This window comes from Paramisgurnus dabryanus, chromosome 4 (assembly GCF_030506205.2).
Source record: "Paramisgurnus dabryanus chromosome 4, PD_genome_1.1, whole genome shotgun sequence".
In the NCBI taxonomy this organism is placed as follows: domain Eukaryota; kingdom Metazoa; phylum Chordata; class Actinopteri; order Cypriniformes; family Cobitidae; genus Paramisgurnus; species Paramisgurnus dabryanus.
This window is the reverse complement of record NC_133340.1, coordinates 41529618-41548610: the sequence shown is the minus strand read 5'-3', so window position 1 is coordinate 41548610 and position 18993 is coordinate 41529618. Positions and strand designations below refer to the sequence as shown.

General features: G+C 36.3%; 1 protein-coding gene across 1 annotated transcript in view; it reads left to right on the top strand.

Annotated features, from left to right (window-relative positions):
- tll1 (tolloid-like 1) overlaps positions 1–14997 on the top strand; it is a 59348-nt gene extending 44351 nt beyond the window's left edge. The window contains exons 19-22 of the mRNA XM_065275004.2: positions 5851–5978; positions 9820–10033; positions 12646–12896; positions 12995–14997. Of these exons, the coding sequence (XP_065131076.2) occupies positions 5851–5978; positions 9820–10033; positions 12646–12896; positions 12995–13129 (728 nt within the window). The 3' untranslated portion in view covers positions 13130–14997. The remainder of the gene's footprint in view (positions 1–5850; positions 5979–9819; positions 10034–12645; positions 12897–12994) is intronic.
- Positions 14998–18993: the final 3996 nt, after the last annotated feature.

Sequence of the window (18993 nt, the reverse complement as noted above, 5' to 3'; positions counted from 1 at the left end):
TGACATCCGAATATATTCATTATAAATCGTGAATGAAAAGTGAGATTCGAACGAATGTCTGTTAGTGAACTTATTGTATACACTATTTATATCGTAATTCGGTCAGAAACGTCAAGATTGTGAGATGAACAAATCGTTTTGGATTAAAAGGCTTGGATATTCCATTTCCTTGGACTTTTGGGGATTTATGAACAATTTGTTTTGGACAATTTTACCGAAGCGGATAAATGAAAGATTTTGAAGGTAAGTAAATATCCTAAATCGGCGCCGCCCGGTTCAGGTAACTAACAACTACATTACAGTTTTATGACTGCTAAAAATCATATTATGCTTTCTGTGTGCGCTTATTGGAATCCCGAAAGTCTAAGCTTTACAACGATGTGCCGCATGACCGTATATTTTGAAGATTTAATGCTTCAAAGTTACAATGACGTAATGCAGCCTCACGTGCAAGGGAGGGGGTGTGCCGTGTACGGCACAGTGTTCCTTATCAGGTTAAGGTATTTGCAGTGTAATATATTTTAATTTTACTGTTAATTGGACAAGGGCTTTCAGTTTATAAAGAAGACTGATCATGGTGAATGGCACAAAGACTCTCTATTCTGGTGGGGATAGAGGTTGTGCTACTTAATAATTCTGAGGTCTGTTGCCTTTCTCGTGTATCATCATTGTCACGAGTTTAAGTAACGCAGGTTTATTTTCTGTATAGCTTCATATCAGACTCCGGAGAACAACATGCAACGAGTCCGAGCGCATTTCTTTGGGGAAACTTTTTGAGAGGCGGATTTCAACCTGACTATGAATCTTGCACAAAGCACCATCAAGGCGCGCGTTTCATTAATTTTTAAATGCGAGCGATAGTTTTGTCACAGTTTAAAATGCAGACGCGGTGTGGTGTCATTTGCCTGTTGAATTAGCGCTTTAAATCTGAACCACGTGAAACACCCTTCCAAGTTCAGAAATATAGATGAGACATCATGTCGCACTGATTCTAAAATAACATTCAGAAAGACACACATAAGATTTACCTGTTTTATGATGACTTTTCTGTCGCTACTGCTGCTTCCTGAGTGGACATTTACAATCTTTAGATATTTTATTTTGGTCCGCTGGCTAAACTGAACGCGCGCCTTCAAACCTATGCGGCCACGGACGTGCACAACTTAAAGGGGACATGTAACGTTTTGTACATATATTTTACGTTTTAAGCAAAAAATAGCTTGTTGTTGAACATCATTTGGCAGACCCCCTGCAGTTCCGTCACGGCCCCCCTGGGGGCCGCGGACCCCCGGTTGAAGACCCATGGTCTAAAGGGTTTATGATAAAAGAGACGCTTGCGTTTGCCAGATACTCGCATAATCTTATGCATAATCAGAGTTTACTTTTAAGGGAGTGTCTTGCGTGTATTTTGTGAACGTGAGCGTCTCTTTTATCATAAACGGTTTTGACGCGTGTGCAGCAGGCACTTATTTTGACAAAACACATGATGCACATGGTTTACATGAGGCAACAAACACATATTTTCGCACACTAATTTTGCACTTAATATACTAAAAGTTCATCTTTAGTACTTCTTAAGGTGTTGTTAAGATCATCTAAGTGTACTTCACTGTGCTATTTTGAGACACCATGAATATGAACTAAAATGCACTTTTAACATACTATTTCTGTATTAAAAAATTTATTTAATTAACACTTGTATTAAACTTGAACTCAACTTTCATACAAAGATGTTAGAAGTTTACTATAAGTGGTACCTAAATAAATTTTTTTAAATACATTTTTAGCACATTTTAGTTCATATTTATGGTGTCTCAAAATAGCAAAGTGAAGTACACTTAGATGATCTTAAGAACATCTTAAGAAGTACTAAAGATGAATTTTTAGTATATTAAGTACAAAATTAGTGTGCTAAAATAAAGCACTTTAAGTACACTATGGAAGTGTACTACTTTTCCACCTGGGACTAGCCGCTACTAATGTACCATACAAAAATATGCATAAAATAAAAACATATGTAAATGTATAATATAGCTACTTTAATATATAACAATAAGAAAAGGTAATGAAGTAAGCATTAGTAATGTAAATGAACAATTTGTAAGCCAGATGCTAAATTCAAATTCTATAAACTTTTAGCAAACTTAATACCAGTCCATCTTGCTTTTAATTTTTAAGATGCAATTTAGGAAACGTATAAGCACAATAATAAATTACAAAACTTTGTCCTTATAGTCTTTGAATTTTATCAAACGTCTTTACATTTTTCATTATTTGAATCATGACATGAATGCAATGTAAAAATTCATTGTTGCACTTAAATTTAATTTAATGTACTTGAAATTACAATTAATTTCAACTTTCTTGACTAGTGAGGAGTGGCTATAAATTATAAAAATAAAGCTGAAATAAATAATTAAATAATTAAACTTAAATATATAGCAACTCCTCACTAGTCAAGAAAGTTGAAATTAATTGCAAATTCAGGTTGATTAAGTGGACTAAGGATTTTGTTACAGTGTGGGTGTTTGTGCAAATGATAGTTAAGAGTTACATTATAACTACAAAAAATTAGGTAACAAAAAGTGTTAAAGACATCTTCTTTTCAGCACTGTAGTTGTAAAAGGGCATCGGTTCTCTAGATCTCCCCATGTTGAAGCATTTATATGGTCTGTTATAGTCAGACAGTGTCTCCCACTAAACTGCGCCTTCGTACAAGCACTGTCAACCTTTAGCGCTGCTCAGCCCTGCAGGCCTTTTAACATTTTTGTGGGCTTTAGAAAGTTTAAAGCAGTGTGTCTGTGTGTGTGTGTGTATTTCTCTTTGAAAAGAAAAACAGCTAAACCTGAGGAGAAGAGAATAGAGATATTACCCTTTGAGCTCCAGAGTCAGGGTCAGGAAGTTAAACCAGCGGCATCCAGGAATACACACACACACACACACACACACACACACACACACACACACACACACACACACACACACACACACACACACACACACACACACACACACACACACACACACACACACACACACACACACACACACACACACACTTTACTGTCTCAAGGCTGGCTCACTGATTCTGATTTTAAACATCTGGAGTTTCCCAAAGCTTCAAAGTCCTAATCCTGCTTCTGTTTTCGTTTTTCTTTGTGCATGTGCATGTGTGTATGTATTTCTTAATAGCCTCTTTCTAGCAATACTGTACTGGCTTAGCTAGTAACTTACTAGAATACATACAGTATGTTAGATCATAATAGCTGTAAAGAATAATTGTGTCTGAACCAGGCATGACACATACTATAAAGCTACATTAAATCTGAGATTTAATCACAGCCAGCACAATTAAGACATGGACAGGACATCATTTTGGTCACTTGGTATTCATTTCTGTGGGGCCTAATAGCTCAAAATCACATAACTTTGCATTAAAGTTATGTTCATCAGTTATGTAATTTCAAATTCTTTGTGTACAGACAAATTGCCTGGTTATGATAAAGCGTAACAGAATCAAAAAAGCCATATGGCATCTTTAACTAGAACATATGGACCAGTCAGAATTTCTGATTGGCTCCTCTCTCTTCTCTCTGATGATGTCGCTGTAAATATTGTTGATTTAAGGATTTTTAGTAGACAGGAGCACCACATACGGCATAAAGTAGCTCATAGGCTGATATAAATTACTTACAGGACAGAGTATAGGGGTATGGGGGTATACCAACACTGTCAGCAAAGAAGGTACAAAACTGTACACATTGAAATTTTAGGGGTACAAAACAGTTAACTGTACTTTTATAGGTATGTTATAGATCCATAAGGTACAGTAATGTACCCAAAAAGGTACAACATTGTATTATGTTTAGTATACCTGTACAAAACAAAACCTTACGGTACCACACTGGTAACAGAAAAGGTGCAGTTTTGTACCCTTTTTCCTGACAGTGTAGGATAGGGCTGCATAACAATTAATCGCGATTAATCCATTGCAGAATAATATTTACATCATATATGTGTGTGTGAACTGTGTATAATAACTTTTGTATAGATAAATACATACACATGCATGTATATATTAAAAAAATTTTTTACATGTGTATATAAATTTGTATATTTATGTATCATTTATATTATATATACATATAAATACTTAAAATAATATTTTTTTCTTAAAATGATACATGCATGTTTGCATATTTATATATACATAATTATTATACACAGTTCACACAAATATATGATGTAAACAAAAACTTTTATTTTACAATAGATTAATCGCGATTAATCGTTAGGCAGCCCTAGTGTAGGAACACAGACAGACATTTTTCAAAGTAAATGTAATATATACACTTTTAAACACACCTACACTTAAACCAGTAGCATCTCAAGCAGCAACATTAGTGTTTTAACCGCATATATGTATGATACCAGAAAAAAAGCACTGAAAATACATTTGTTTAATAATGCACACTGACCTGATTTCAAGACAGAATAATAAAGGCTTAACCAGACTTAGGTCTCATGTTTGTGTAGCATGTGTAGTGTTTGTGTGTGTATGTATAGTACTGTACAGTGTACAACAAATACATAAAATGTTTAGTGTTGTCCAAAAGTCTAAAACCACTCATGAAAATGCCTTGATTTTGCATGCATTTTCATTACAAGGGTTCAGCTAAAAAAATGCAACTAACTTTCTTAGTATGTCCTTGTTTTGCTATCTGACACTTTAAACTAGTGCTAGCATGGCATGAAATGTTTGTGTGAAACTTGATGGCCCATGCTATCCCAGCATGATCTGAGAATCTTCCAGACAGAATCTCGTATGCTTGTGACCTTGTATACAAAATAGATGATGTGATTAATGTGCTTACAGTTGATAAGTAACCTATAAATTATCCTTCATTTCAAATCATAACTTTAATTATCTTTAAATCTTTAATAATCTGCTTTAATGTTCAATGTGGTCTCAGAATTGTATTACCTGCCGTACAGTACGTGGAGCCCTAGAGTATTGTTGTCACACTGTATTAGTGGAGCTATTCATAATAGATAAGACAAAGAGAGGTCCTCACACAAAAACACATGTACACTCCGCAGGGTTTGGTGAAAATGTTTCTTTGGCCTGATTCCTCAAGGTCATAGCAGGTTAGATCACAGCATGCATCTAGCTAGATCTCTTGTACTTGTGTTTGCACACACTCCAATGTTTTGCCCCAAAGTTCCTGGGGAATATTTAAATAAGTCTTTTTTTTAGGAAATCCACTTTAGCTTCTTCAAAAGGTGAGTCCCAGGTAAAGGAATGAGCCCAGGTAAACATACTTAAGGTTAAGCAGTCTTTCTGGCAAAGTATGCACAAAGTCATGTAAGGTTGCTACTGAGCCAAATGCATATTTGAAATATTGTAATGTTGTTTTGACTTGCAGTCAGTTCTTGCCAAAGGATTAGGCTTTCCGGATTTTGCCAAGTTAGAGGTACTCTTGGGTCAACATCATTGTTGACCCTGGGACAACATTTCAATCAACCAGTCAGATTTGAGGGATACGTTTACAGTTCATGTAAAGTTTATGCTTACATCCACGGTTAGGTGCACCATACCTATAATTTCCCTCTGATTTTTGAGATAAGTTAGGGCTTGGTGTAGGCATGTTGTTTTTTAACACAAATGTTGTTTTAGGGTCACCCAAAAACATCTCTAACTTGGCAATATCAGATCGAACAAAGAGTTATAGGTCTGCACACTAAAATGACTTATTGGTCGAGGCTGACCTTTGCAACGTAGCTTTGCAACACTGATTATTTATGCCATTGTTAACATATCATTTACCTTCTCTTTTTTCTGTTTAACAGCTGAGTGTGAGCACAAGATTCACAGCGCCAGTGGAACCATTAGCAGCCCCAACTGGCCTGACAAATACCCCAGCAGGAAGGAGTGCACATGGGACATCACCGCCACCCCCGGTCACCGGGTCAAAATCGTGAGTGTTTACATATGTGTGTTCCCCATCACTGTGCAAGATCACCATTGGCATTGTGTCTGTTTTAGTGTGGAGTGTTAAGGATCATGCATGTTATGTTGAACATTTTTATTTTTATAAGCATGTTCCAATAAGTCATCTTTTTCTGGGTTGGTTCTTTTTTAAAAACATTTCTTACAATAACATTTAATTTACACACAATGTCATTATGAAAACAGAAAGAAGGCCATACTACATCACCGAAGTGTGCATGAGTGCCACTATGGGATTCACTAAATGCACATATTACTTGTGTGTGACTAGTCCAGTGGGTTTATCTGTCATTCACAGTTTATACTATAGTTTATCTGGAAAGTTCAGCGTTTGGTTCCCATACATTTTGTAGGTGGAGAGAGGCAGTGAAACAATAATGAAGGCTTAAAAAGGCTCTTTTTTAAAATAATCAATTAAAAATACACATAACAGTGCCTTTCTATTGCAAAGCACCCAACCCCACTGGTTGGGTCCGGTCAGTTCACTTTTGGGGGCTTTTCCACTGGGTACAGTGCATAGTACCTGATACCTTTTTTTAGTGCCACCTTGGTTGAGGTTCCTAGTGATCTGAGCTGATACTTAAACGTAACGTGAAAACACTGTAGATCACTGATTGGTCACAGAATTGTCACTTTGTCATGTGAGACGTGTGATAAACGCAATGTGCAAACATCTATTTGTGGTGGTTAATTTAGATTTTTTTGGCAGACTGACAAGTAAATGAATGTTTGGAAACACTGCTTCCCAACGATGGTCCCTCTGTTGCTCGCTCCCACTTGTATGATGTCACAGCAGTAGGCAGTGCAAATATAACAACACGCCTATAATCCCTCCCACTCTGAAGTGGTACTAAACTCATTGGAAATGCTACACTGCAAAAATTTACTTTCTTACTTAGTATTTTTCTCTTGTTTTCAGTGAAAATATAAAAAATATCTTAAATTAAGATGTTTTTTCTTGATGAGAAAAATGACTCAAATGTAAGTGATTTTGTGCATAAAACGAGCAAAAAAATCTGCCAATGGGGTAAGCAAAACAAATCTTGAACATTTTTATGAAACACTAAATTCAAGATAAATTCAAGAAAAATTAGCTTACCCAATTGGCAGATTTTTGTGCTTGTTTTATGCACAAAATCACTTAAATTTGATATTTTTGGTCTAAAAACTAGACTTACTTTCTTGGGTCATTTTGCTCATCAAGAAATAACATCTTAATTTAAGAATTTTTATATATTTTACCTGAAAACAAGACAAAAAAATAAAAAAAATGTATTGAAAATAATTTTTTGCAGTGTAGTTTTAGACAAAAAAATTAACTTTAAGTAAATTAGTGCTTAAAACAAAACAAAAATCTGCCAATGGGGTAAGCAAAACAAATCTTGAACATTTTTATGAAACACTAAATTCAAGAAAAATTCTAGAAAAATTTGCTTACCCAATTGGCAGATTTTTGTGCTTGTTTTATGCACAAAATCACTTAAATTTGATATTTTTGGTCTAAATACTAGACTTACTTTCTTGGGTCATTTTGCTCATCAAGAAAAAGCATCTTAATTTAAGAATTTTTAGATATTTTTACTGAAAACAATACAAAAATACTAAATTTTTTCTTGAAAATCATTTTTTGCATTGTAGTTTTAGACAAAAAATAAACTTTAAGTAAATTAGTGCTTAAAACAAGCAAAAAAAATCTGCAAATGGAATAAGAAAAATTTTCTTGAAATAATTTTCCTTTTTTCATAAACACACAAGTCAAAACTATACTTATTGTCCTAAGTCATTTTGCTCATCAAGAAAAAACATCTTAATTTAAGAATGTTTAGATATTTTACCTAAAAAACAAGACAAAAAAATAAAAAAAAATTTCTTGAAAATAATTTTTTGCAGTGTAGTTTTAGACCAAAAAAATAAACTTTAAGTAAATTAGTGCTTAAAACAAAAAAATCTGCCAATGGAATAAGAAAATTTTTCTTGAAATATTTTTCCTTTTTCATAAACACCCAAGTCATTTTGCTCATCAAGAAAAAACATCTTAATTTAAGAATGTTTTTATATTTTTACTGAAAACAAGACAAAAACACGAAAGTCATTTTTTGCAGAGCCAAAGTAAAGTGAGCTACCACGACTATGCAATAGAAAAGCGCCATAAGTGTGCCAAAATGGTTGCTTTAGGTTGCTAATCGCTGGTTTACTGTACACACTACAGCAGTGGTTCTCAAACTTTTTCGGCGTGCGGCCCCCTTGGGTACGGTGCATCCCTTCGCGGCCCCCCCAAAAGAAAATGTATGACATAAAACATTCTAAAACTTAAACATTTCAATTAAACAAAACATATTAAATTACACAACGTATTGCTGTTGGTTAGTAGCCTTATTTTTCTTGGGTTTCATTTCACAGAATTTATGATAAATTAATGTATTTTATAAAATGTCATAATACTGAGGCCCCCCTGGCACCATCTTGCGCCCCCCCTGGGGTCCCCGGCCCCCAGTTTGAGTACCACTGCACTACAGTATGTGCTACTTCTGTTTAATTGTCTTTAGATCAAACCCAGCAAGCCTTTACACTCGGTACAAACATCTCTCCTAACAAGCAAACAAACTCTGGCTATGGTCAATGACAGAAACCCGGGATGGAGACACAACAACACACACACACACACACACACACACACACACACACACACACACACACACACATAATCCTATTGTGTCCATCTCACGTTCACACAAATAATCCAGCATCACACACATTCCCTCACACTCGTTCTTATTTGCATAAACACACACACATAATCTCTTCTAAATCCAGCACGTGCCCACATAAACACTTACATATGCATGAGTGCTCTCTGCTCCGTATCACGCAGACATACTGGACACTCTCACACGCACCATAAAAGTAATCCACTGTACCTAATAAATCACTTTAAAAAAAATTCTACGCAGATGTTTCCTCTAGTTCATATATAAATCCACTATTATGATTTTTATATATTAGTGTGTCAAAGCAAGCATGTCAACAGGCAACTATGGCTGGGGTTCAAAGTGTATATCTCATTGGTCTCTGGATCTGAGTTTTGGATCTCAAAGTAATGCTAAATGGCTGTCATCTATCTGCTTTAAGATCTCAGGGAGGGAAAGCTAATAAAGTCACTAAAAGGATATTTATTGTTTGTTTTGATTAGGGAATAGTATTGTTATACATCTCAGCATTTACAGAACATTCTCAGAATTTGGAGAGTAAGCGGATCACCTAACTTTTATTGCTTTCTGTGTGTTTATCTGTGAAACAGCTGGCTTTTAAAATAATGCAGTTGGTTTAAGTACTAAAGAGACAATGGCTTAATAAAAAAAGAGTTATTTAAACTCATGGAGAGGTTCAGGGATTTGTACATGGTTCAATACAACCCAGCTTGAAAGTTTGATAAATGAAGTTCAGCGAGCCAGATCATTTGGCCTCTATCTTGGCAATGCCCCTGGGCACTGCTTGAATTGGGAAAGAGGGATATTTTCAGATAGCTCTGTGTCAAGACTATGTTTCAATAACATATTTCAAACCAGTAATAAAATGAATGCATACATTTTTCTCAGAAAATAGGGTACAGTATAGCTACAGTTTACATGCCATGTAAAGATAAAACATCCATCAGGGATGCTTGCCTCTTTTAACTAACAGATGGGACTGCCATATTGAGTGCCAGATGTGTTCAACTTATAGCTTTAGGTTATGTGGAGCTGTGTGGCTGTCAATAATTCATGATGGGACATTCTTTCCTCCGGTTCATATTTCCCTCCTGTTTGCAGTCTTTCAGTGAGTTTGAGATCGAGCAGCACCAGGAATGCGCCTACGATCACCTGGAGGCCTTTGACGGTGACTCGGACAAGGCGCCAATCCTGAGCCGCCTGTGTGGCAGTAAGATTCCCGAACCACTCGTCTCCACGGGCAACAAGATGTACCTGCGTTTCATCTCTGATGCATCGGTGCAACGGAAAGGATTCCAGGCCACACACTCCACTGGTAAGCATTGTATGATATTTTGATTGAACCATACCTGATGTGATTGAACTGTCATGTTGGTCATAGAAGCAATCCTCATGGCATCCTCGGTTGAACAGAGCCCTCTAGTGGATCATTACTGAATTACATGTTAATTAGAATTACATGTAAGTATAGCTTATCCTCAGTTGAACTTTATGCTCACTTCGTTGAAAAAAGGTATAAAGATAAAATGTGACATTAAAGCGATGGGATATATCAAAGTTAAATATCAAAATTACCCCATGGTGTACTCACCCTCAAGCAATACAAGATACATATGTCTTTGGTAAATGCTTTTTCATGCGTATGACAGTAGAAAACAGGGTTTAGGGAACAACTTCTGATTTTGCAACCTAAATGCATCCATCTTTCAAAGAAGTAATCCACATGGCTCCAAGGGGTTAAAAAAGGTATTTTGTGGGTAATCAATCCGATTTTGTAAAAAAAAACTTACTATAAACTTTTATAAATAGCTTCCGGTAACGACACCATCTGGGATTCACTGTGCAACGTACCTATAGCAACAATTCGCTCACTAGGCAGTCTCTCGTGAAGTCCAAAATTTCATTGATTTGACCAAATTGCACCGATTACACACATAAGACCATTATTAACCCCTTGGAACTGTGTGGATTACTTCTGTGAAGGACGAATGCAATTTTGGGGGGTTTATAGTCAGAAATTGTTCCCTGATCCCTGTTTTCTACCATCATAAAGCTTGGAAGAGCAAGGACATTTACTGAAATAACTCCAAATGTGCTCGTCTGAAAGATTATGTATCTGTCCGATGTATCTCGTATTGTTTGAGGGTGAGTAAATCCTTTACACTGCAAAAAAATGAGTTTCTTACTTAGTATTTTTTTCTTGTTTTTAGAAGAAATATCTAAAAATTCTTAAATCAAGATGTATTTTCTTGATGAGCAAAAATTACCTAAAAAATAAGTACAATTTAAATAAGTACAAAAAATATACAATTTAAGTGAATGTGTGCTTAAAACAAGCAAAAAATATCTGCCAATGGGGTGAGAAAATATTTCGTGAATTACACTGCAAAAAATTATTTTCAAGAAAAAAAAATCTTCGTAGTTTTGTCTTGTTTTCAGGAAAAATTTCTAAAAATTCTTAAATTAAGATGCTTTTTCTTGATGATTAAAACAAAACAAGAAAAAAAGTCTAGATTTTAGACCAAAAATATCAAATTTAAGTAATTTTGTGCATAAAACAAGCAAAAAAATCTTGAAAATTTTTCTTAAACACTACATTTAAGAAAAATTCAAGAACAATTTGCTTACCCCATTGGCAGATTTTTTGCAAAAAATCACTTACATTTTATGTTTTGGTCTAAAAACAATTTTCTTGGGTCGTTTTAAAAAAAAAGCATTTTAATTTAAGAATTTTTAGATATTTTTTTACTGAAAACAAGACAAAAATACTAAAAAAAATGTCTTGAATTTTTTTTTTTTGCAGTGTAGGTGTTTAAGGAAGAAGTAAACTTATTTCAAGATTTTTTTTCTCACCCCATTGGCAGATATTTTTGCTTGTTTTAAGCACAAATTTACTTAAATTTAATATTTCTGTCTAAAACCTAGACTTATTATGCACATCAAGAAAATGCATCTCAACTTTTAAAAAAAAATGCTCATTTTCCAGGTCCCCTAGAGTTAAATATTTGATTTTTAGCATTTTGGAATTGATAGATTTCCGGGTCTGGCGGTACCACTTTTAGCATAGCTTAGCACAATCCATTGAATCTGATTAGACCATTAGCATCGTGCTCAAAAATAACCAAAGAGTTTCAATATTTTTCCTATTTAAAACTTGACTCTTCTGTAGTTACATTGTGTACTAAAATAGTCCCCTTGGTAACTTTCAATAGCAGGGGATTATTTTCCGGCACTGCGTAATATCATTGCGCCTCCTGCAGCCATGTTACTGCAGCAAATTCCTTGATTATTACACCAGAATGAGAGTATAGTTCCTAACCATATCTGCCTAGAAAATCACAACTTTTCATTTTCTGTCAGTCTTACTACACGATGTAACTACAGAACAGTCAAGTTTTAAATAGGAAAAATATCGAAACTCTTTGTTTATTTTTGAGCGCGATGCTAATGGTCTAATCAAATTCAATGGATTATGCTAAGCTATGCTAAAGTGGTAGCGCCAGACCTGGAGATCGGCTGAATGGATTCCAAAACGGTAAAAATCAAATGTTTAACTCTACCGGAGGTGGAAAATTAGTATATTTTACAAAAAAGTGGAGTGTCCCTTTACGAATTTTTAGACATTTGTACTGTAAACAAAACAAAAAAGTCATTTTTTGTAAGGTTTATTTAAGGGGTTTCTTTACAAACTGAATTTACAAAGTGCATTCAAGATATACATTTCATCATGTTTGTTCCCTGGGATTTAAACCCATGACCTTTGCAAATATAATTCCCAATCAGCTGAGCTACTGTACAGGAACACCTAAAAAATTTCCATATTATTTTTGTGTGTTTATTGAGAGGTCAGTTATGTTGACATTGCATTGGTAAACTGAGAATATATTATAAATCAATGATCAGTAATAAAACCGTTTGTGTGTGTAGAGTGTGGCGGCAGGCTAAAAGCAGAAGCACGGCAGAAAAACCTGTATTCTCACGCTCAGTTTGGGGATAATAACTACCCTGGACACATGGACTGCGAGTGGATCATCACAGCAGAGTCGGGTTACAGCATCGAGCTCACCTTCACCACATTTGAGGTAGAGGAGGAGGCCGACTGCGGGTACGACTACATCGAACTTTACGATGGCTACGACGCCGAAGCGCACAAACTCGGACGCTTTTGTGGTTCTGGGGTACGTGAACTTTTGTGAGTGTGTGTGTATTTTTGTTAATACGTATGAGCCTGTAACACCAATGCCTGATCTGTCTCTCTCTCTCTCTCTCTGTTTAGCCCCGTGAGGAGCTTTACTCTGCGGGAGATGCAGTGCTTATTCATTTCCACACCGATGACACAATCAGTAAGAAAGGCTTCCACATCCGCTACACAAGCACAAAGTTCCAGGAGGCATTGAATACGCGCAAGTAACACTTCAGAGATACTGAGGAAAGGGATGAAATGTTACAAGAAAAAGGAGAAAACGAACTCCAGAAAACTCTTAAAACTATCGATTGATTTACGTCAATCAAACACCATGCCGTGATGTGTTTACTGCATTGGATTCGCCTCTTTCTAACCTATGTTCAGTCATTATGGAAGTGCTGTCATTTTGTCTCTAAACAACACCAATCGCCACTCTTACTGTACTGTAGGTGTGGGCTAGCTCCGCCCACTGGAGCACAGAGTGGTGTCCTAAAAGGATCACTAATGTAAATCCCTCTTTGGACCTCTGAGCAATCCCGGAACACACTCACACATACAACAGTTTTTGTTGGCTCTCTATCCTTCAGATAAAATGTGACATATTAGGACACACCAACATTAGGAGCCAATAATGAAATATTAATAGGACTCATGTGTGTGTGTGTGTGTGTTTGCATGTCTTGTGATGTTCTGGACAGCATGGGAAGTCTGGCTGCTGATGCTACACGGCACTGTACCTCAACTAAAATATGTATGTGTGTGTGTATATATGTGTGTGAGACAGCGTGAGAGGCCTTTAAATACCAGCCTGTTGATCAGAACTCATTGAAATGGTTATAATTTTAATAAAATTATTCTAATTTTCCAATCCACTAAAATGGGACAAGAGTTAACATGTAACCCAATAAGCTTCCTTGCATCTTTGTAGCCCAATGATTATGTCTGCATTGGGCATAAGTGAAAGCGTGTTATAATGTACCAGTATCATATGCCGCTCTTCGACAGAACCTGTGGAACTCACAGAAATTTACAAACAGGCACCGAGGATCTGGAAAAGGCCTACTCACGAGCCAAAGTGCTTGTTTTATGTGCGAGTAAAAAGGAACGGTTGATAAGTTGGTGAAAGGCGGAATACTGTTAAAGAAATCTGTGTTTGCGGTGACATCACCTGAAGAAGAGAGAAACGGGAAATGTAAACAGGAAGTGATGTCATAAAGCCTTGCATAATATGTCTGTTACAGCTGCCACGCTTGTGCGCTTTATATGCACTTAACACAGACGAAAAACAAGACTGTGTGCTCTCCAGTTATGAACTTTGCCTCAAATGAACCTGTGAGCAGTACGGATGAAGCTGTGTTTGAGTAACAAGACTTGACAGAAAGCTCACTCAAACCTTCCAAGGGATGCTATATTTCCAAATGAACCTTTCCCTCTTGGAAAACGACGGAGATAGCAAGGCAATCACTGTTGAAGGGAATTTCTATGGTGCTTATGTGCAGTGTCACAAAATAGTGACGGTCCCGTGAGGCAGCGCTCCGATCATTCAGTGAATGTGTTGGTGTAATGGAGAGTTAGCGGTGAAATAATGTTGCTCATCAACACAGAAAGAATTGAATAAACATCTCACAGCATTGACAGCACTAGTGTTGTGGACGAACAATTATATTGCCTTAGAACCAAAATGTACATTCTTGCACATGATGATGTTTGAAATGATTATATTTTATTTGATATTAAGTTTAAAGAACTTGAAACTTCACGTAAAAACTAAAAATCTTGACAAGGCTGACCTGAAGTCGTCCTGTACATTTTTACCATAACCGAACAAAACAAAGTTACAAAAGTCTTAATGCTTTAAAGTCTGCAGTACGACTGCCTGAACTGTGATGGTATGTGTGCATCTGTGCGTCTGAGTGTTAGACAACACAGGTCACGTGACTCTGCTGTTGTTCTGTATGTGCCAAGCTCCTGTTGTTTCCTCTGTAGGTGAACTATGACTTATGACCATGTTACACAAAATTTTATTTTCCTGTTTCATTATCAGCCTAATGATGAAAAAGGAATCTCTGATTAAATTCATGTCAGGTCAATAATACTGGTCTTGTTCATTCTCTCCTATGGTCTTTTCATCAAGCTTGGGCAGAAAATCTTTTCGAAATCATACAGGAAATGTTTTTATTGCATAATATATACAAAAAAAGACTGATTTAAAGTGGGGATATCATGAAAATCTGACTTTTCCATGTTTAAGACTATAACTGGGTCCACAGTGCTTGTATTAACCTAGAAAATGTGAAAAAAAAAACAGTAACTTAGTTTTGGTAAACCATTAGGCTTGTTCGACTTAATGTGGAGAGAACCGACAGCCGGATGATGTTTAAGTACTGCAAGAACGATTAGAGAATTCATACAAAGTCTAATTTGGTCTCTCTCTCGCGGTACTTTGACGCCATCCGGCTGTGGGTTCCAGCGGCGCCGCATGAATTCGAACAAGCCTATTCTCTGTAAGCATGTGAAACAATACGTCATTGAAATTTGGCTCCCCTTGTGATGTCAGAAGGGGATAATAATAATATTTCATCATGCTATAATAAATTATCTATATCGTATTTTTAGCTAGAACTTCACATACGTACTCTAGGGACATCAAAGATTTATTTTACAACTTAAAAAAGTCTTGTGAAATGTCCTCTTTAATACTTTTTGTCTATGTGTGGGTGCAGTATGCATACTACACATGTTTTCATTGTCATGTGACCCGTATGTGTGTTTAACTATGACCTCTGACAACATCTAAAAAATAATTAATAATTAATTAATTAACAAATTAAATAAGATACACCTAACCATTGCTCACACTTGAAAAGAATCACCCAGTTTGCAGTTATTTTATATTTTTAAGTTATCAACTTTTTGAATTTTGCAGCACCAAGCTCTAGTGGCCTTGGTAACAATGTCCATCCGATGGGTATTGAGAAATAAGTAGACCATTCTGGTATTTTTTGCCTACTGTCATGTGCATGCTGGGACTTCTACGGTTGTGGCCAGAAGGGATACAGATTCGGCCAAAATCTCATCGGATGAGCGCTGTTTTCATCGGAATCCTACCCCTAAACCCAACATTTTACAGGATTTAGGCTGTAGCTGTAGCTTATCAGAACCTCTGTTTTTAATCTTAATTGTACTACGTAATCCTAAACTCAGCATCACTCGAGATTTGGCCGTAGCTGTATCCCCCTTAAGCCCTTTAGCTTCTCAATTTATATACTGATTTTTGCCTACTACATAGTACAAGTACATACTACATACTACTACATACTACAAGTAGCCAATTTCGGACGCAGGTATAGGCCGTTTCTTAATCCAAAGGTGGCATCCTCTGTGGATCACATATGTAGGCTGTCATCAAGGTTCATTTAAAGAGCACCTATATGGTCAGATTTACATTTTTATATTTCCAATGTTGTGTAAGTGTGTAGTAGTACATGTTAACAATATGCAAAAGGTACAAACCCCAAAGTAAACAATGACACGAGTTATCGTCTCCAATGTAAATTTCTTTTTTTTGGACTACAACAAACACACAGAGTGTAGGCAACAGTTTACTTCATGGGCTTGTTGTAGTCAAGACCGACATGATCATAATTCCTTCCGCTTCAAACCACTGTTAGCATTGCATTGTGACCGAAGGGCAACCTTCCGATCTCTCTGACGAAGCCAATAGGCTATGGAAGTGACTACACTGTCAGAAATAAAGGTACAAAACTGTACCTTTTCTGTCACTGGGGCTGTACCCTAAGTTTCCGTTTGGTATCTTTACAGGAATACAAAACAGAATGCAATTTTGGGTAGATTACCGTACCTTAAGGACCCTACATTGTTAGAAAAAAGTCAAAATATGTACCCTAACTGGGGCAGCACCCTTTAAAAAGGCAATTGTATGGACCATTTGGTACAGACGACGTATGCAGCCTACAAATCCGACCTTTTGAGGCTGCATTCTTTGGATTGAGAACGGCCACCCTTAATTCAAGGCCATGAATTTCTGTATCTGGGCGGAAGAGGGCGCCCGCGGCTCTTCTGGCGCAGTTTAGTTTGCTCATCCACGTGTATATTAAAGTAGTTTTATTTTTTTCGAGTGAAATACATACAAGTTAAATAAATTTCTATCCCCAGAAATATGAGCGATGAAGTATATTAAATATTATTATCATTACCTAAACATGTTTTAGGGACAGAGTGAAACCTGGCAATTCTTTCTTTTTGTATGTCCTCGTTTGTAAAATATTGATTATATATAAATAGTAAAAAGGCCTAACGTGAGTTTGTGTGTTGGGCTTAAGTGGATTACACTGTGGAGCCTCACATGAACCAGATGGTTAAGGTGAGGTCTAACACCTTTATCTGCATGTGCCACACACACATACAATCACAGGCACAAAGACAAAGAGTTTCCTTTAAAAAAAATACCGTAATTGTTTGTCAAATATTTTTTTAAATGCTTGTATAATTGTCCGATAAGAATTCTCAAAAATATCTACGGATAGCAATAACACAATTACCACCAGGTGGCGCCACACTCTTTAAAATGAATGAATAAGACACGGACAACGAAAGATTGAAACGTAGAGAAGGATTAACTCAGTATGAAAAGGTTTATAAAAGAGGATGCAGAACAATGTAAAAAAATAAATAGTGTAATAATAAAATATCTGCTAAACAGCTTAGACTGCAGAATTTCCGTTTACCTGGCTGTTGTTACCTCACGATCCAGTGTAGTTGGTGGGGGCGGTACACCGGAAGTTGTTTTGCTAGCCTAACCGTAATAAAAAAAATGTAGACGATGAATATAAACACGGTGCAACTGTAGGGTAACACAAACGACTTGATGTGTGTAGAAAGAGGTATTGGTTGCTCTTTGATGTAAAAGATAACCACACACAGGTGACCGCAAATCATTAGGTTTCAGCATTGGATTGCTTGTTCTCTGTCATGGACTCTTCCTGTTTAACCCTCAAGCCAATTCCTACTGTAGATATGGCGGCTTTATTCAGATTTTTCCTCTACATTAATAGGCATTTACATTAAATTTGCATTTCTTCAATTAGGAGATGCTTTTATCCAGAGCGACTTACAAATGAAAGCACGTTTAACATCTTGTCTAACAGGCCGCGTTTGATAGTAGACATGAACCTGGAAAAAACGCTTTTTAAGTGTTTCGTCATTATAATAATGTACAGGGGTTATAACATTCAAAGCTTATTCAGCTGCATCAGAATTAATGTACTGCAGCAGATTTGTAATATCTTTCTTGCCTTAACTTACTCCTTCTGTTTTTCTATTATTCAATAGGTGAAGGATTTAAATTTGGCAGCAAAGTATGGAAAAACTAAAATAAGGTATGTTTTAAAACAACTTGTCTATATCATACCATCTCCTTAAGAAAACATGTTTTGATACTCTCATGCACCCTCAGGGGTGGTTTCCCGGAGAGGGGTTTAGATTAAAACAGGACCAGGCCTTAGTTATATTAGGAATTTTAAGTAGTTTTTACAAATATACTTTACAAAAACAATATTGGTGTGTCTCTTGAGACAAAACAATGGCACCAATATGTGTTAAGATACTGTACGTCAGTGCAAGATGTTTTTTTAACTGGCGATATCTGCAGGCCAAAGCAGAGGATCCAAGCGCAGTGATGTTTATTGAAACATACAATAAGGTTATTCAAACACATAGACAAATAAAGCAAAACATAAACAAAACTAATCCAGACCAGAGTAATCCACATATGACTGACAAAAGACAATATATACACATGGGTAACAAGATAACAAGACACCTGGGGAGACAGTCAACGTGCAACCAATGAACAAAAAAACTACAACATGACTACAAAAACACAAGACAGGAAACTCAAAGCAAACTAAGGCCCTGTCCCAAATAGCACACTCCGGACTTGTGGATTTCCTAAGAGTCCATACTTAGATGACATCATTTATTGTAGACCTAAGGGACCCTTGAGAAAAATGCATAGAAAGAGAGATGGTCAAAAGTACTTCTCTTTTCTGTCTGTGAAAACTTGCAGC